The sequence below is a fragment of the Eublepharis macularius genome, chromosome 5 (assembly GCF_028583425.1).
Source record: "Eublepharis macularius isolate TG4126 chromosome 5, MPM_Emac_v1.0, whole genome shotgun sequence".
Lineage (NCBI taxonomy): Eukaryota > Metazoa > Chordata > Lepidosauria > Squamata > Eublepharidae > Eublepharis > Eublepharis macularius.
The window spans coordinates 110568163-110581004 of NC_072794.1; the positions used below are offsets into that span (position 1 = coordinate 110568163).

The window sequence follows — 12842 nt, forward strand, 5'->3', positions numbered from 1 at the left end:
GTTCCCATTGGCTTTAAAGGAAATGTCTAAGATCCATTTTGAATTCAATAACATACAAAAATGTACACCTCAGTTGCTATATTAATCCCTCTGTTCTGGAATCTTGAAGGATGATCCAGGTCGAAATCTCCATTCTATCATGAAATGCACTGTGCAGTCTTAGACTAGTTTCTCAGAAGAACATACTTTATGGGCAATTTTGTGGATTAATTATATAAAGGATATGTTGTACCCTTCCTAAGCCTTAGGAAGGGGGATATAAATCATTAAATATAATTAAATTTTGCCCTTTAAGTACAACCTTGCAAATTTACATTTCCCTCCCAAACACTTTAAAGCAATTTTCTCATAAGACAAAAAAAAACTCCACGAAGCCTTAATTGCAGTTAGTGTAATGACTTTATTTGCTTGCAGTTACTTTAAAAGAAGACCAGCACTGAAGTCTGTGATTTTTCACAGGAAAGATTTCAGGCATTGCAGGAAAAAGACAGTCAGGTCCTTAGAAAGGAAGGTCAATGGGCTTTGTGTGTAGCAGCATGAAGGATCGTTGTGGAAAAAGTAAGAAGTGACCTGGAATAGTGAAGCAGACGGCTGGAAGTGTTTATGCTGCTGCTGCGAAGCCCACCTGGTTGTTGCCCACATCGTAAACAGAGTAGTAGGACCTGAGGAAGACATCACCAAGGATCCACAAAGGTTGTCCATTCTGGGATGGCAGATAAGTGGGCATGATGCCAACGCTGCAATAGCCATTGTTGTTCTGAGAAGGAAAAAAAAAAGAGAGACCTGAGTTTAGCTTGGAAGCCCTAATCAAAGCTGAGGGATGAATATGGGACTCCAGATTTGTGAACACTTTTTGAACACTAGATTTTACATATTTAGACTTTATAAGATAATGGTATTTTAGTACTGTTTCCAAAGGTTGACATTTTGTTTGTTTGTTTTAAAAAATCATGGTGGGCCTCAGGGTGAATCTGTGACATCAATTTTTTTGTGGAACAGTTCCACATCCCTTGCACAAATATTTTGATGTGTGGCTATGCCTCAGTCCAGACAACAGCCCAACATTATGCTGCCTGCTGTTGATGTTGTGTCTATTACACCTTTGAGAAAGTATGCCCTTGCTACCTTGGATAAGAAAGTGTAAGAATTGCTGTTTCCCAAAAAAATTGATAAGGACTGCTTGGTGTGTCACATTTTTGTTTTGTATGTACATAAACTCCATATAGGAAAAAATGTATGCCATTATCTGTAAAGTATAGCATAAAAAATTTATCCTATATGCTGAAGGCAAGTACATGGATTGGGCAACTGGCCCTGAAGGCAAAGCAATAAAACAAGCAATTTGATGTGTCAGATAGCACCAAGAGAGGCTGTATAGGGTCTGAGATTAGCTGGGTCAGAGCTGTTTTATGGAATCACATACCTCAAGGATGTAGGCAGAAGGACTCAAAGGGAAATTGTTACCACTGATGACAAAAGTGATGGTGGGCATGCTCTGAATGTTGCTGCAGCTGACCACGTACTGTGGAAGAAACAGTAAGATGAGAACAAAGATACAGGTTGATTTCAATCACTGTTGAATTCCATAAGCTTTTTTCAGATTTTATATCCATGCGTACTGAGAACTCACCAATAGGAGCATGCGCATGATGCATTGCTCTCAATACATGGATTTGCCATTCTCCCTGAATATTTTCAGATTCAATACATGCTACATTAAGCCCTTAATAAAACCAAGTTCCATGTAGCATGTACTGAACATGAAAATATGTGCAGTGCTCATACCAGACCACACATACCAGGAGGATTGCTGGTAGTGCATTCTCCTGGTAAAAATGGAAAGATACCTGCAAATAGAACATCCTTACATTAAAAGCCTCTTTCCAGGCAATTAAGCTGGAATGAGAAACATTCTGTGAGTTGTCCAAAATCAAAATGAAAGCTAGAAGCAGGAAGGTAATCTCAAAGTTCTCAGACCTCCCCATAAGAGAAATGAATTGCCAGGAGTCTTTGTGCACTTGAATAAATGGAGACTAAAATTACACACACATGATAAGTATCATGGACACTAATATTTAGTGTTCTCATCTTCCTGATGTAGATTTCTATCTTTTCCAAGTACAACTGCTTTTCCCTACCTGTCCATTGCCATCTTGCTGAGCTCCAATGTATTCCATCAGTGTTCCAAAGACCTGCTGTGGAGCAGTGAGGAGGGATGTTCCAGTATCCACAATTGCCTGGCATCCCTGGCTGCACCAGTCAGTGATCTGATTACCAATATAGAAGCTAGGAGGGAAAAGATAAGTGTCAGCAGCCCCTCCCACATATGTTTGTTAGATGATCAGGTAAGGGAAAAATAGATCCAAAGAGTCTAAAATCCATAGTGCTCAACCACAAGACTTGCACTTAGTTCTGATCAGGCTCTTAGTTCCCATATACTAGCTTGTATCCAGAATTAAAGAATTAAAGAAGAATTTAATTAAAGAATTAAAGGCATTTATGTTCTTGGAAGAGAGAGAAGTAATACCTGTCAATTCCTCCCTTTTTTGCCAGCCCATTGAAGCTCCTCAGATTTTTTTCATGCCCGGGGGGGGGGGGGTGGCAGGGTGGGATCAGTGGACTGTCAAGACCAGCACTGGGGGCAAAGTGGTGGGGCATGCAGGGGGAGTAAGAAATTGGCAGAAATGGCCAAAAATGTGACTGTCCTTTGGTCTTTGGAGTACGTGGCCCACTATTAATTAGAATACTTTTACCTTTGAATTCCAATTTGCCAGTAAGCTTCTTGAGTGACTGGAGTCCAGGCAATTTGACCAGAGTAGAGGCTGGAGTCAACTCCTCCCAAGACAAGTTCACCACCATTCTGGGAGCTCTCTTGCCTAGCAGCACAAATACATAGCAGAAAAAGCACTTCATTTTGTAGTTGTACACAGAAATTTCTCTATTACTAGGACATATGGAAATCTCCTGGTTTGAAGGGACAGCACAAAACCATTTCAGTGACAAAGATGTCATTCAGCATCTGAAATCAATCCACTCTCCAAGATATAAGGACAGATGGACTCATGTTCTAGCTGTATCTGAAGAAGAGAGCTGTGACTCATGAAAGCTCATAGCCTTCCACAAATTTTGTTAATGTTATAGGTGCTACTGGACTCTTGCTCTTTTCTAAAGATTTTTAAGCAGATGATGTTCTCTGCTTCATTATCTGAATAATGGAGCTTCAGCTCTTGAAAGCTTATATCCTGAAAATCTGCTTGGTCTCTAAGTTGCCACAGTGTTCAGAAGCCAAACACATACTTATAATAATGGATTGCAAAAATCAATGGATAAATATAACTGGATAAGTAGCCCTGAACTGGGAAAGAAATCCACATATCTTCAGAGTCCTTGGCCCCCTTTGTTCAGATAAACTGAGTGCTAGATTTTTGCTAACTAGTGGTTTATGTTTATGATCTTTAAAAACTTGGTTTTTCTCCAAGAAAAGAACAAAACAGAAAAGAAAAAGAGATCAACAGTGATTTTCTTCCAAATTGGCATATCTTTCCTTGTACCTCCCAGCACACAAAAAACAGAATGTCCGGAGGAGAGTAGCAATCCAACCATCTTTGCACATTTTTTACATGAGGGAGCACTGGAATTTGTTAACCCTCTCGTATTCTCGGTAGTACAATCTCAGATTGTCAATATGCAATTATTTCTGGGGAAAGATATTTTTTTCTTGTCCTGAGAATTTATGTTGGATTTGGGAGTTATAACATAGAAAAAACCATCTACTATTTTAGATAGATTGGTTGACAACTGTCAGACAGAAAAGAATGAGATTATGTCAAAGATCAGAGTTAATAAATACTTTTAACTGTATCTTCCATGAAAGGTAAATGAAAGTCAATCTCAAGGTTCAGATAATGGCAACAAATGAGTGACTGGCCACCTACATATATCTGATGAAGTGGGCTCTATGCTGGAATAAAAATCTAGCATTATCTTTCCTAGCATTATTGACTTTTTCAGTGAGTCTTGTCTAGACATGGGCATGAACAGAAAAAAACCCCAAACAAGCTGTTCGTTGTTTGTTGCCATCCATGAACAACAAACAACGAACAGTAACAACATGACCCTGTTCACAAACATGTTCGTTGTTCGTCGTTTGTGGCCCCTTAAAGATCCCTTTAAACTATCAGCTGGCAGGCGGCAGGGGGAAATTCCTCCCTCCCCAATGTCCAATGCCCACCAAATTTGTAGGGGACATAGTCCTCACTGTCCTCCAAAGACCCTCCCCCAAGTTTCAGAGAGATTGCACCCCGGGAAAGGCATGATCCATAGGTCCTTCCCTTTGTTGTCATTTTCTCTTCACAGTGGCAAAAACTGGACTCTCTGGTGGAAGCTACTTTGAGGGGTTACAATGTCCAATACCCACCAAATTTGCAGGGGACAAGTCCTCACTGTCCTCCGAAGACCCCCCAAGTTTCAGAGAGCTTGCGCCCCAGGAAAGGCATGATTCATGGGTCTTCCCCTTTGTTGTCATTTTCTCTTGACCGTGGCAAAAATGGGACTCTCTGCTGAAAGTACTTTGAATGGTTAAAGCCAGAAGGAAAGCCAGGAGTTCAGACAGAGTTCAGTCCCTGCCATTGCCAGGGGAATTGATTAAAAGGCCTCAGACTGTCTGGCATGATGAACTGCTGATGAAGGCAACGAACGAGGCTTGCAACAACCACTTGTTCGTTTAGAATGGAACCTCATGAACAGGTTGTTCGCAAACAGATGAAAAGGCTGTTTGTGGGTTTTTTCCATTTGTGATGCTGTTCATGCCCATGTCTAGTCTTGTCTTCTCATTATGTAACCAAAGCCTCAGTTTTGTCATTTTAATTTCTCGGGAGAATTCAAGCTTGATTTGATCTAGAATTATACAGATTGAAGTTAAGCAAATGCCAAAATAAAAAAGCCTGTATCCTTACCCACTCAGATAGAAACTGAAAACAGGGGCATCCAGAAGATTTTCCTGAATCAGCCCTTGAACAACCGTGGTAGCACCACCAGCAGAAATGGCAGGGTAAGCAAGACCCAGGATACCATCAAATTGGGCATAGACAAAATTAGTGCCAGGCTCAGTCTCGCTCAGGCCAAATTCCTGATTAGTAATGGAAATGCCCTGGATCTAGAAAAGAATAGAAAGGAAGAATCATTACAAGGAAGTAGAAAAAGTACATTACTAAAAAAATCAATTTGCCAGGAGAGTGGAACAAGGCATCAATTGGTCATATTGACAGCCTAACCAAATTCCACAAATACAGTATATTGCAAGATGAATAATCAAACTCTTTTTATACACAGAGAGATCTGAAGTGTCTTCATTCAAAATATTACAGAGCTATTACAGAGCAGAAACTCTATCTGGACTATGGTTGTTGTGGGTTTTCCGGGCTGTATTGCCGTGGTCTTGGCATTGTAGTTCCTGACGTTTTGCCAGCAGCTGTGGCTGGCAGTGTCACACTGTGACACTGAGAGATCTCTGTCTTTTGGCGCTACACCTCTGAAGATGCCAGCCACAGCTGCTGGCGAAACGTCAGAAACTACAATGCCAAGACCACGGCAATACAGCCCAGAAAACCCACAACAACCATCGTTCTCCGGCCGTGAAAGCCTTCGACAATACATCTATCTGGACTCATAGTCAAGAAAACAAGAGAGTTGTGCTTCTAGAGTTCTTCTCTTAATTTTCTCTCTATTCGGCATTGAGGGGCTACTGAAGAATACGAACAGCAATGAGCTCTGTTCCATTATCATCTTTTAAAAAAATAATAATGGTCTAGTCAGCTAATTAGTATTTTGAACAGTGCATAATGATCATTGCACTGGAACAATATGCTTTCCAACTCTGTTTTCCAGCATTCAAAGTCAATCATCTGCTGGTGCAACTGAAAATATGGAAGGACTATAAAGGAGATAATAGATGTGACATAATGACAGTATGCAAATTATGTGTCATGGAACTGGTAAGCAAAGGGGAATGGTGGGGATAAAAGGATGAGTCGTCCAGGATGAGTTATCCAGGTTAACCTGGTATACAACATTGCAACACAGTCTTATACAAAACACTAACGTAACTACATCCTTGTCAATCCAAGAACTAACATGGCTATGCACATATTGAGAATCAACATACACGCTGATACTGTGAATCTGGACAAATTGTGAGGGGAAGGGCAGAAGGGGTTGCATCAGTGCTTGATTTTTGTGGCCGTTCTTACATGCCTGGGGTAATGTCGATCGCCACCCTGAGGTTGAGTAGCAATTTTGGCTAGGGATCCGGGAGGTGTTTTGCCATCTTCTGGGCATGGAGCAGGGGTCACTGGGGCAGTTGGGGGGGGGGTAGTTATGAAGTTCCTACACTGTGCAGAGGGTTGGACTAGATGCCCTGAGAAGTCCCTTCCAGTCCTATGATTCTATGAATCTCATTGTTCAGTGAACATATCTGGCCTTTAATCTTGATGTGACTCAGTATCCCCCCAGATCCATTTTCTTTACAAAAGCAATTTGATTTTCAGAGATGCAGTGCTTTAGCAGAGAATTCTTAGATGATCTTAGTAAAAGTAGGAAATTTTCTCAGGGCTTCTGCTCTTTAGTAGAATCCATAGAAACCTATTCCTTGAAAAACTGTCATTGGAAGTCAAACTAAACAGTTTGTTGTAAAAGACTTTCAAACAAACAAACAAACAAACAAACAAACAAACAAACAAACAAACAAACAAACAAACAAACAAATCTTCCGTAATAAACTTCACAATCCTTTTATACCACTTTTTCCACATCTTTTTGTACATACTCCTTCCTAAGCATTATAATTTGTTCAGAAAGCAGAAGCAGAAGTCTCTCTGCTGAACCAAAACCTTCTTCTTTTCGAACTCTACTACTTACTGTTACTGTGTCATAGCCAAAGATCCCAGTGAGACTACCAGTTCCGTATTGCAGAGAGAAGGACTGGTCATTGGTGGAATAAGTGGAAGATTGACTGGGGTTAAATAGTGGGTGGTTTGCTAGTGGTGGAAAAAACAGAAAGGAGTTACTTTTGAGCTCACTAACCAGAACAATATTTTCATAAAGCGTGTGTATTCCTCTCCCACCATCAAATCTGAATATGTCTATGGATTTTTAAGTGGCGAAAGATAAGCCAAAGAAGTGTTCTTCATCTTTATTCATGCAGTATTTCTTCAGCTTGTCATGGGCTGAGGATACTCACTGCAAGCTTGACTCTGGCAATAGACAGATGGCACCCAAAGGTTGGATGACCCAGTGTCAAAGAGAACCAAGAAACTCTGGGGTGGTGTTCCAATGCTGATCTGGCCATAATAAGACATCTACAGAAAAGAGGAATCTGTTGTCATCAGTGGCCTCCTCACATTGTCACCCCCATAATTTCCCAACACATTCAACTCAGCATTTTGCAACGAAAAGAAACTAAAAGCTATCCACCATAGTTTGGCAAAAAATATTCTTGAGCACATCAGTGACCATAGATAACAAATGTTTAATTAAGAAATAGTTAAGATCCAGAGTATTTAGAAAATGTTCCAGGTGTTTTTTAAAAGCTGTAAGGGTTTCAACATTACCACATCACCATCAACACACACAAGCTTAAGTGGATATATAGTAAGTAAATCTATGCTGTCTGAAAAATTCTACTTTATATATCCTACACTTCCCTGCCATGAGTTCACATCCTACCCCCATCTTTTAAAATTAAGAATTATATACATCTAGGACCACAATTTGACACTCATATTTTAAAATTCCCATTTTTAAAATAATTTCAAATTAGGACAAGATCTGAATTTCATTTACAACCTGGCTTTTAACTCCTCCAAGTAGTTGTTGAAATCACAGACATTTGTTTTCTAGTTTTCTAACCTCTCATGATTTTTGTAGTTTTTTTACACCAGGCTGTTACTTACATCCATGTAGTTAGCCAGAGGCTCATAGCCAGTGGCAAAGTTGTTGAGGTATTTGCTGGCTGGGTCATAATGATATTTTTTAAGAAAATCTTGAAGAACACCCTTCTCCTTCATGACTTCGCGCATGGACTTAAATTTTTTCAATGGAATTCTGTATGGGATAGAGAATTAGACATAAGAAGCTAGAAGCTACGCTGAGTTTTAAGTAGAATATCTTTTGGCCAATAAAAGAATTATCTTGAGTGAGGTAATTATAGTGACTTACATCTGATTCCACCAGGGCACCATCTAACGATACTTTTCAAAGCAAGTATGACAAGTCTTACTCTCATACTATTAGAAGGTGTTCTATGCTAGAAAGCAGAGAATAGCATTTATAAAGCCAGTGTCCTGTACTGGTCAGCATGTTGGACTGGAACTAGGGAATCTTGGTTTAAATCCCCACTCTGCTACAAAACTCATTGGGACTACCTTGGACCAATCACTCTCTCAACCAATCACTCTCTCAACCTAATCTACCTCCTGTATTGTTGTGAGGATAAATGGAGGACAGAAGAAACATGTATGCCATTGAGTTCCTTGGAGGAAAGGCAGGACAGACAGAAGGAAAAGTTATTCCCTCATCAGCATTCATTTCCAGATCTTGGAAGTCTACTTTTCCCCATGTCTATTTGAAAAAGAGCCTTGTGCATCTATAAAGCTTTTTGATCCAAAGTATAATTCACACTGTTCTGTGTCTTCTGGAGTTCCTTTGTATATTTGTCCATTTGGATTGTGATCTCTAAGGTAAAGGGCTCCCGATGTGTGTGGTAGGAAGATAGATGACTGCTGGCAAGGTAACTGAGAATGGAATCTCCTTATTTACAGCATAGCTCTGCAATGCTGGCAACAATCAGGAGATAGCCGTCTCTGTGATGTCTTCCTTGGGAGCTTCCCAAGACTTCCGGCTGGCAACTTTTGAGAAAAAATGCTAAATCAGATGAAGCAATGGTCTGATACAGCAAAGCAGTAATTAGTACCATTAATCTATATGGTGCTTTACTGAGTGCAAAGAAAACAGGTACCTTATTATAAGACACTGAAAAACATGTTTAGTGTCTACTTTTAATGCTCATATAGTTAACCACAAGTCTAGTTCTTGTAAGTCACTGAAAACTCAGATGAAAGAAAGGCCATTGAGCTTAACATTGGAAATACTAGCAGTTATAAAATGTCATGCATTTTTCTCAGAAAGTGTCATATATATTTTGTATACGTATCTTGAAAATTCAAAATCCAGATTTTTTTTCAGCTTTAAAAATTGGATCTCACTTTTCACTGAGAATTTTCATATTCAGATAAAATATCTGTGGTTTTTGAAGCTTTTTTTATTACCCTATTTTCAATGACAAGTCAGCTTTGCATATTAAGGATATTTTTTTCATTTGCCAGTTCAATTTACTTCTTAAACAGAAACCTTGTACTGTTATGTATTTTATAGTAAAAGCCAAATTACCTAGGAATAAACCTCACTGAACATACTGGGTCTTACTTCTAAGTAAACAAAGGTAGTACTAGGCTGCACACATCATTACTAGTTTCAGCTGGATTGGGGTGCTGGAATATAATAAAATAATGCAACTTATTTCCTTTTTAAAAATGCATGTGGAGTCCAGCTAAATTGCATTTGATTTCCACTCTCCCAGGGAAAAAATAATAAATCTTGAACCTTAGTTATTGCGCTTCTTAGTTAATTCTAGTCAAATTAACAATTATCTAACAGCTGACACAAAAGCTATATAGTACTGGACACACTAGGTGATAAATATGCTGTACAGTCAAGAATCTATTTAACAGTTAACCTCTGACCTTTTCTTGCAACAGAGAAGACGCTATTCCATACTCACTTGACAACAATGCCTTCACAGAGGTGAAGGCACACGAGGGCAAGGACCAGCCACTTCATGGTGCTCTTTCTTGTGTGCAGTTTCTAAAGTGAATGCTTTAGCTACTGCAGACTGGTCTTAGACACTAGGTGGGAAATGGAAGACCAGATTCTTCTTATATACCTTGAAGGGTGCTGTTTTCTCCACCCAAGGATCAAAACCTTATCCATAAGTCAACTTACATAGTATCTCAAGAACAGTTATTTCATCAGAAAAGCAAACACTCTTATGTTAAGCTTATTGTTTTCAGGGGCAGGGATTGGCACCTGCTCATGTCTGCAGCTTTCTCAAACAACCAAAACTATATCACCAACTTGCTCCATTTATCTCCACTTGTTTGAGGTTGAATAATTATGGTGATGGTGAGTGTTTTCATAAGGGAGATTGGGGGAAAGTTTCACATGCGGAACTTGATCGGGGGGGGGGGGGGGTTGATTATAAATAGTCACATGATCTTCCCTGTCCAAATTCTTATCAACAGAGAGTCAGCACTACCAGAAGTCTGTTCCATACTGATCCAAATGGAAAGCCTACTTCTTTGCCTTGAATAAAAAAACCCTGCTTTGGATCTGAAAGATCCATTCACGCATAATGAGGGGTATAGAGAACTGCATCATGGGGCACAGTGAACCTTGATGAATGACTGTCTGGACCTTCCACTACTCCCATCCATATGCTACACTCCCTCATTTTCCTGCACTTAAGGTTGATGTTCATGATGACATACCACGAGCATTTGGAAGCTCCCATTAAGGTTAACAATTTATTATACTTATTACATGTATACCCCATCTTTTAAATCAATGAGCATTAGCTTTAGCCTTGCAATAACTTGCAACATTAAGCTAACCTGGGGGAAAGTGACTTTTCCACAGGAACATCAGGGATTTGAACCAAACATTAAGACCATAAGAAGAGCTCTGCTCAATCAAACCAATGGTTCATCTAGTTCAGCATCCTGACTCACACAGTGACCCTAACAGTTATGACCCTAACAGTTACTATGGAGGGGCAACAACAGGACATAAAGGCCGAGGCCTTCCCCTGATGTTGCCTCCTGGCACTGGCATTCAGAGGTTTACTGCCTCTGAATGTGGAAGTACCCTTTAGTCACCATGGCTAGCCACTGATCAATCTATCCTTCATGAATCTGTTAAATCTTTTTAAAAGCTGTCTATGCCTGTGGCTGTCACTACATCCCTTGGCAGTGAATTCCACATCTTAAATCACTAATTGTGTAAAGCAATTGTACCACACTGGCTGGATTCAAGTGTTCTCAAGGCAAAGAAACTGTATCAGTGCTTTGAGCACTGTATGAGCCTGTATGAGCATAGACTGTAATTCACCACACCACCACCCAAACTACTATATGGGTTTAGATATTTCAAGGTGTGGACCTTGTATTATTGACGGGGCCTTTGTACAACACTCTGTGACCACATTCCAGAAAATAAAAGTGATTCTGCCATACAAGTATCAGTTAAACAACTGACTCTCAAACAACCATGCAGGGGCAATTATGTCGACAGCACATGCACCATTCTATTTTATTAATGCAACTGTAGTACCAGAAGAGCAAAATGTACCCATCACTATACCTAACAGTGAAGTGGCTGACCTGTTATGGTCATAAAAGTGCACAAAACGTCACAGGGAAATTCTCTTGGTGTGTAGAAAATTACTTTGTAAATTCACTATCACCACCACTCTCCCAAGCTAGATGAGGACTGAAAATGTTCCAGGGCCACAGAATGTTGTCAGCAGTTGAAAGCTGATTAAATGGAAAAAAATGGAGGGAGGAGCCCGCTCAAGCCCTGAGAATTTATAGAAAGCATCAGGAGGAGATTTGGGAGGCGCTGGCTCTGCCCGCTGTCAGAGGGATGAGGAGATTCTCCTCGTCTCTCTGACAGCGGGTAGAAGCAGCCCTGCGGTGACACTGTCTCTCCCCACTGTCAGAGGGACCATGGGAGTCTCTCCTCATCCCTCTGACAGTGAGCAGAAGCAGGCCTGCAGTGGCATCAGCTCTGCCTGCTGTCAGAGGGATGAGGAGATTCTCCTCGTCTGACAGCGGGCAGAAGCAGTCCTGCGGTGGCGGCAGCTTTGCCTGCTGTCAGAGGGACGAGGAGATTCTCCTCATCTCACTGACAGTGGGCAGAAGTGGCCCCGTGGTGGTGCTGGCTCTGCCCACTGTCAGAGGGACCAGGGGAGTCTCTCTTTGTCCCTCTGACAGCGTGCAGAAGCGGCCCTGCAGCGGCACCGGCTCTGCCCACTGTCAAAGACACGGAGAGAATCTCTCCATCCCTCTCGCACCCGGCAGCAGCAGCCTGGCGGTGCTGGGGTGGGGCAGGGGGAGGGGGCTGGGGTTGTGGGGTGTTTAAAGGGCCCTGCCCCTTGCACATGGCAGGAAAGGGGCCTTTAAACTATCAGCTGGCAGGTGGCATGGGGGAATCCCCCCATGCCACCTGCCAGCTGATAGTTTAAAGGGATCTTTAAAGGGCCACGAACACGAACGCCGAATATGTTCGTTAAGGGGACAAGTTCTGTTCATTGTTCGTGGAGGGCAATGAACAATGAAGAGGGTGTTTTGAATTTTCCCCCTGTTCATGCCCATGTCTAGTCCAGGCTACCAGCCTTACGATGTTTCCTACAATGAGGAGCACGATCATTGTTTCCCATAAACTTAAGAGCCAAGCTACAAGTGACGAATTACACTTGCCTGGCAAGTGAACAGACTCACATGTATTCCTCCCTGTTCACTTGCCATTCACTTGTGCTCCACTTGATCAAGTGAATGGCAAGTGAATGGCAAGTGAACAGGAGGAATACACGTGAGTCTGTTCACTTGCCAGGCAAGTGTAATTCGTCACTTGTAGCTTGGCTCTCAGAAGGGAACAGCCACTATGTTCAGAGTTTTTAAAGCAGCTTAGAACAGAGATCAAAATCTACAACTTCTGTACAGATAACAGTA

The 12842-nt window shown here is 41.1% G+C and overlaps 1 protein-coding gene across 1 annotated transcript; it reads right to left on the reverse strand.

Annotated features, from left to right (window-relative positions):
- Window positions 1–601: 601 nt before the first annotated feature.
- On the reverse strand, window positions 602–9894 carry LOC129330151 (gastricsin-like). Its single transcript, XM_054980104.1, has 9 exons — window positions 9836–9894; window positions 7950–8100; window positions 7238–7355; window positions 6916–7034; window positions 4956–5155; window positions 2754–2876; window positions 2139–2286; window positions 1424–1522; window positions 602–757 (listed from the first exon to the last, which is right to left on the reverse strand). Exons 1-9 carry the CDS (start codon window positions 9892–9894, stop codon window positions 602–604), a joined length of 1173 nt encoding a protein of 390 aa, XP_054836079.1.
- Between the last annotated feature and the right edge of the window lie 2948 nt (window positions 9895–12842).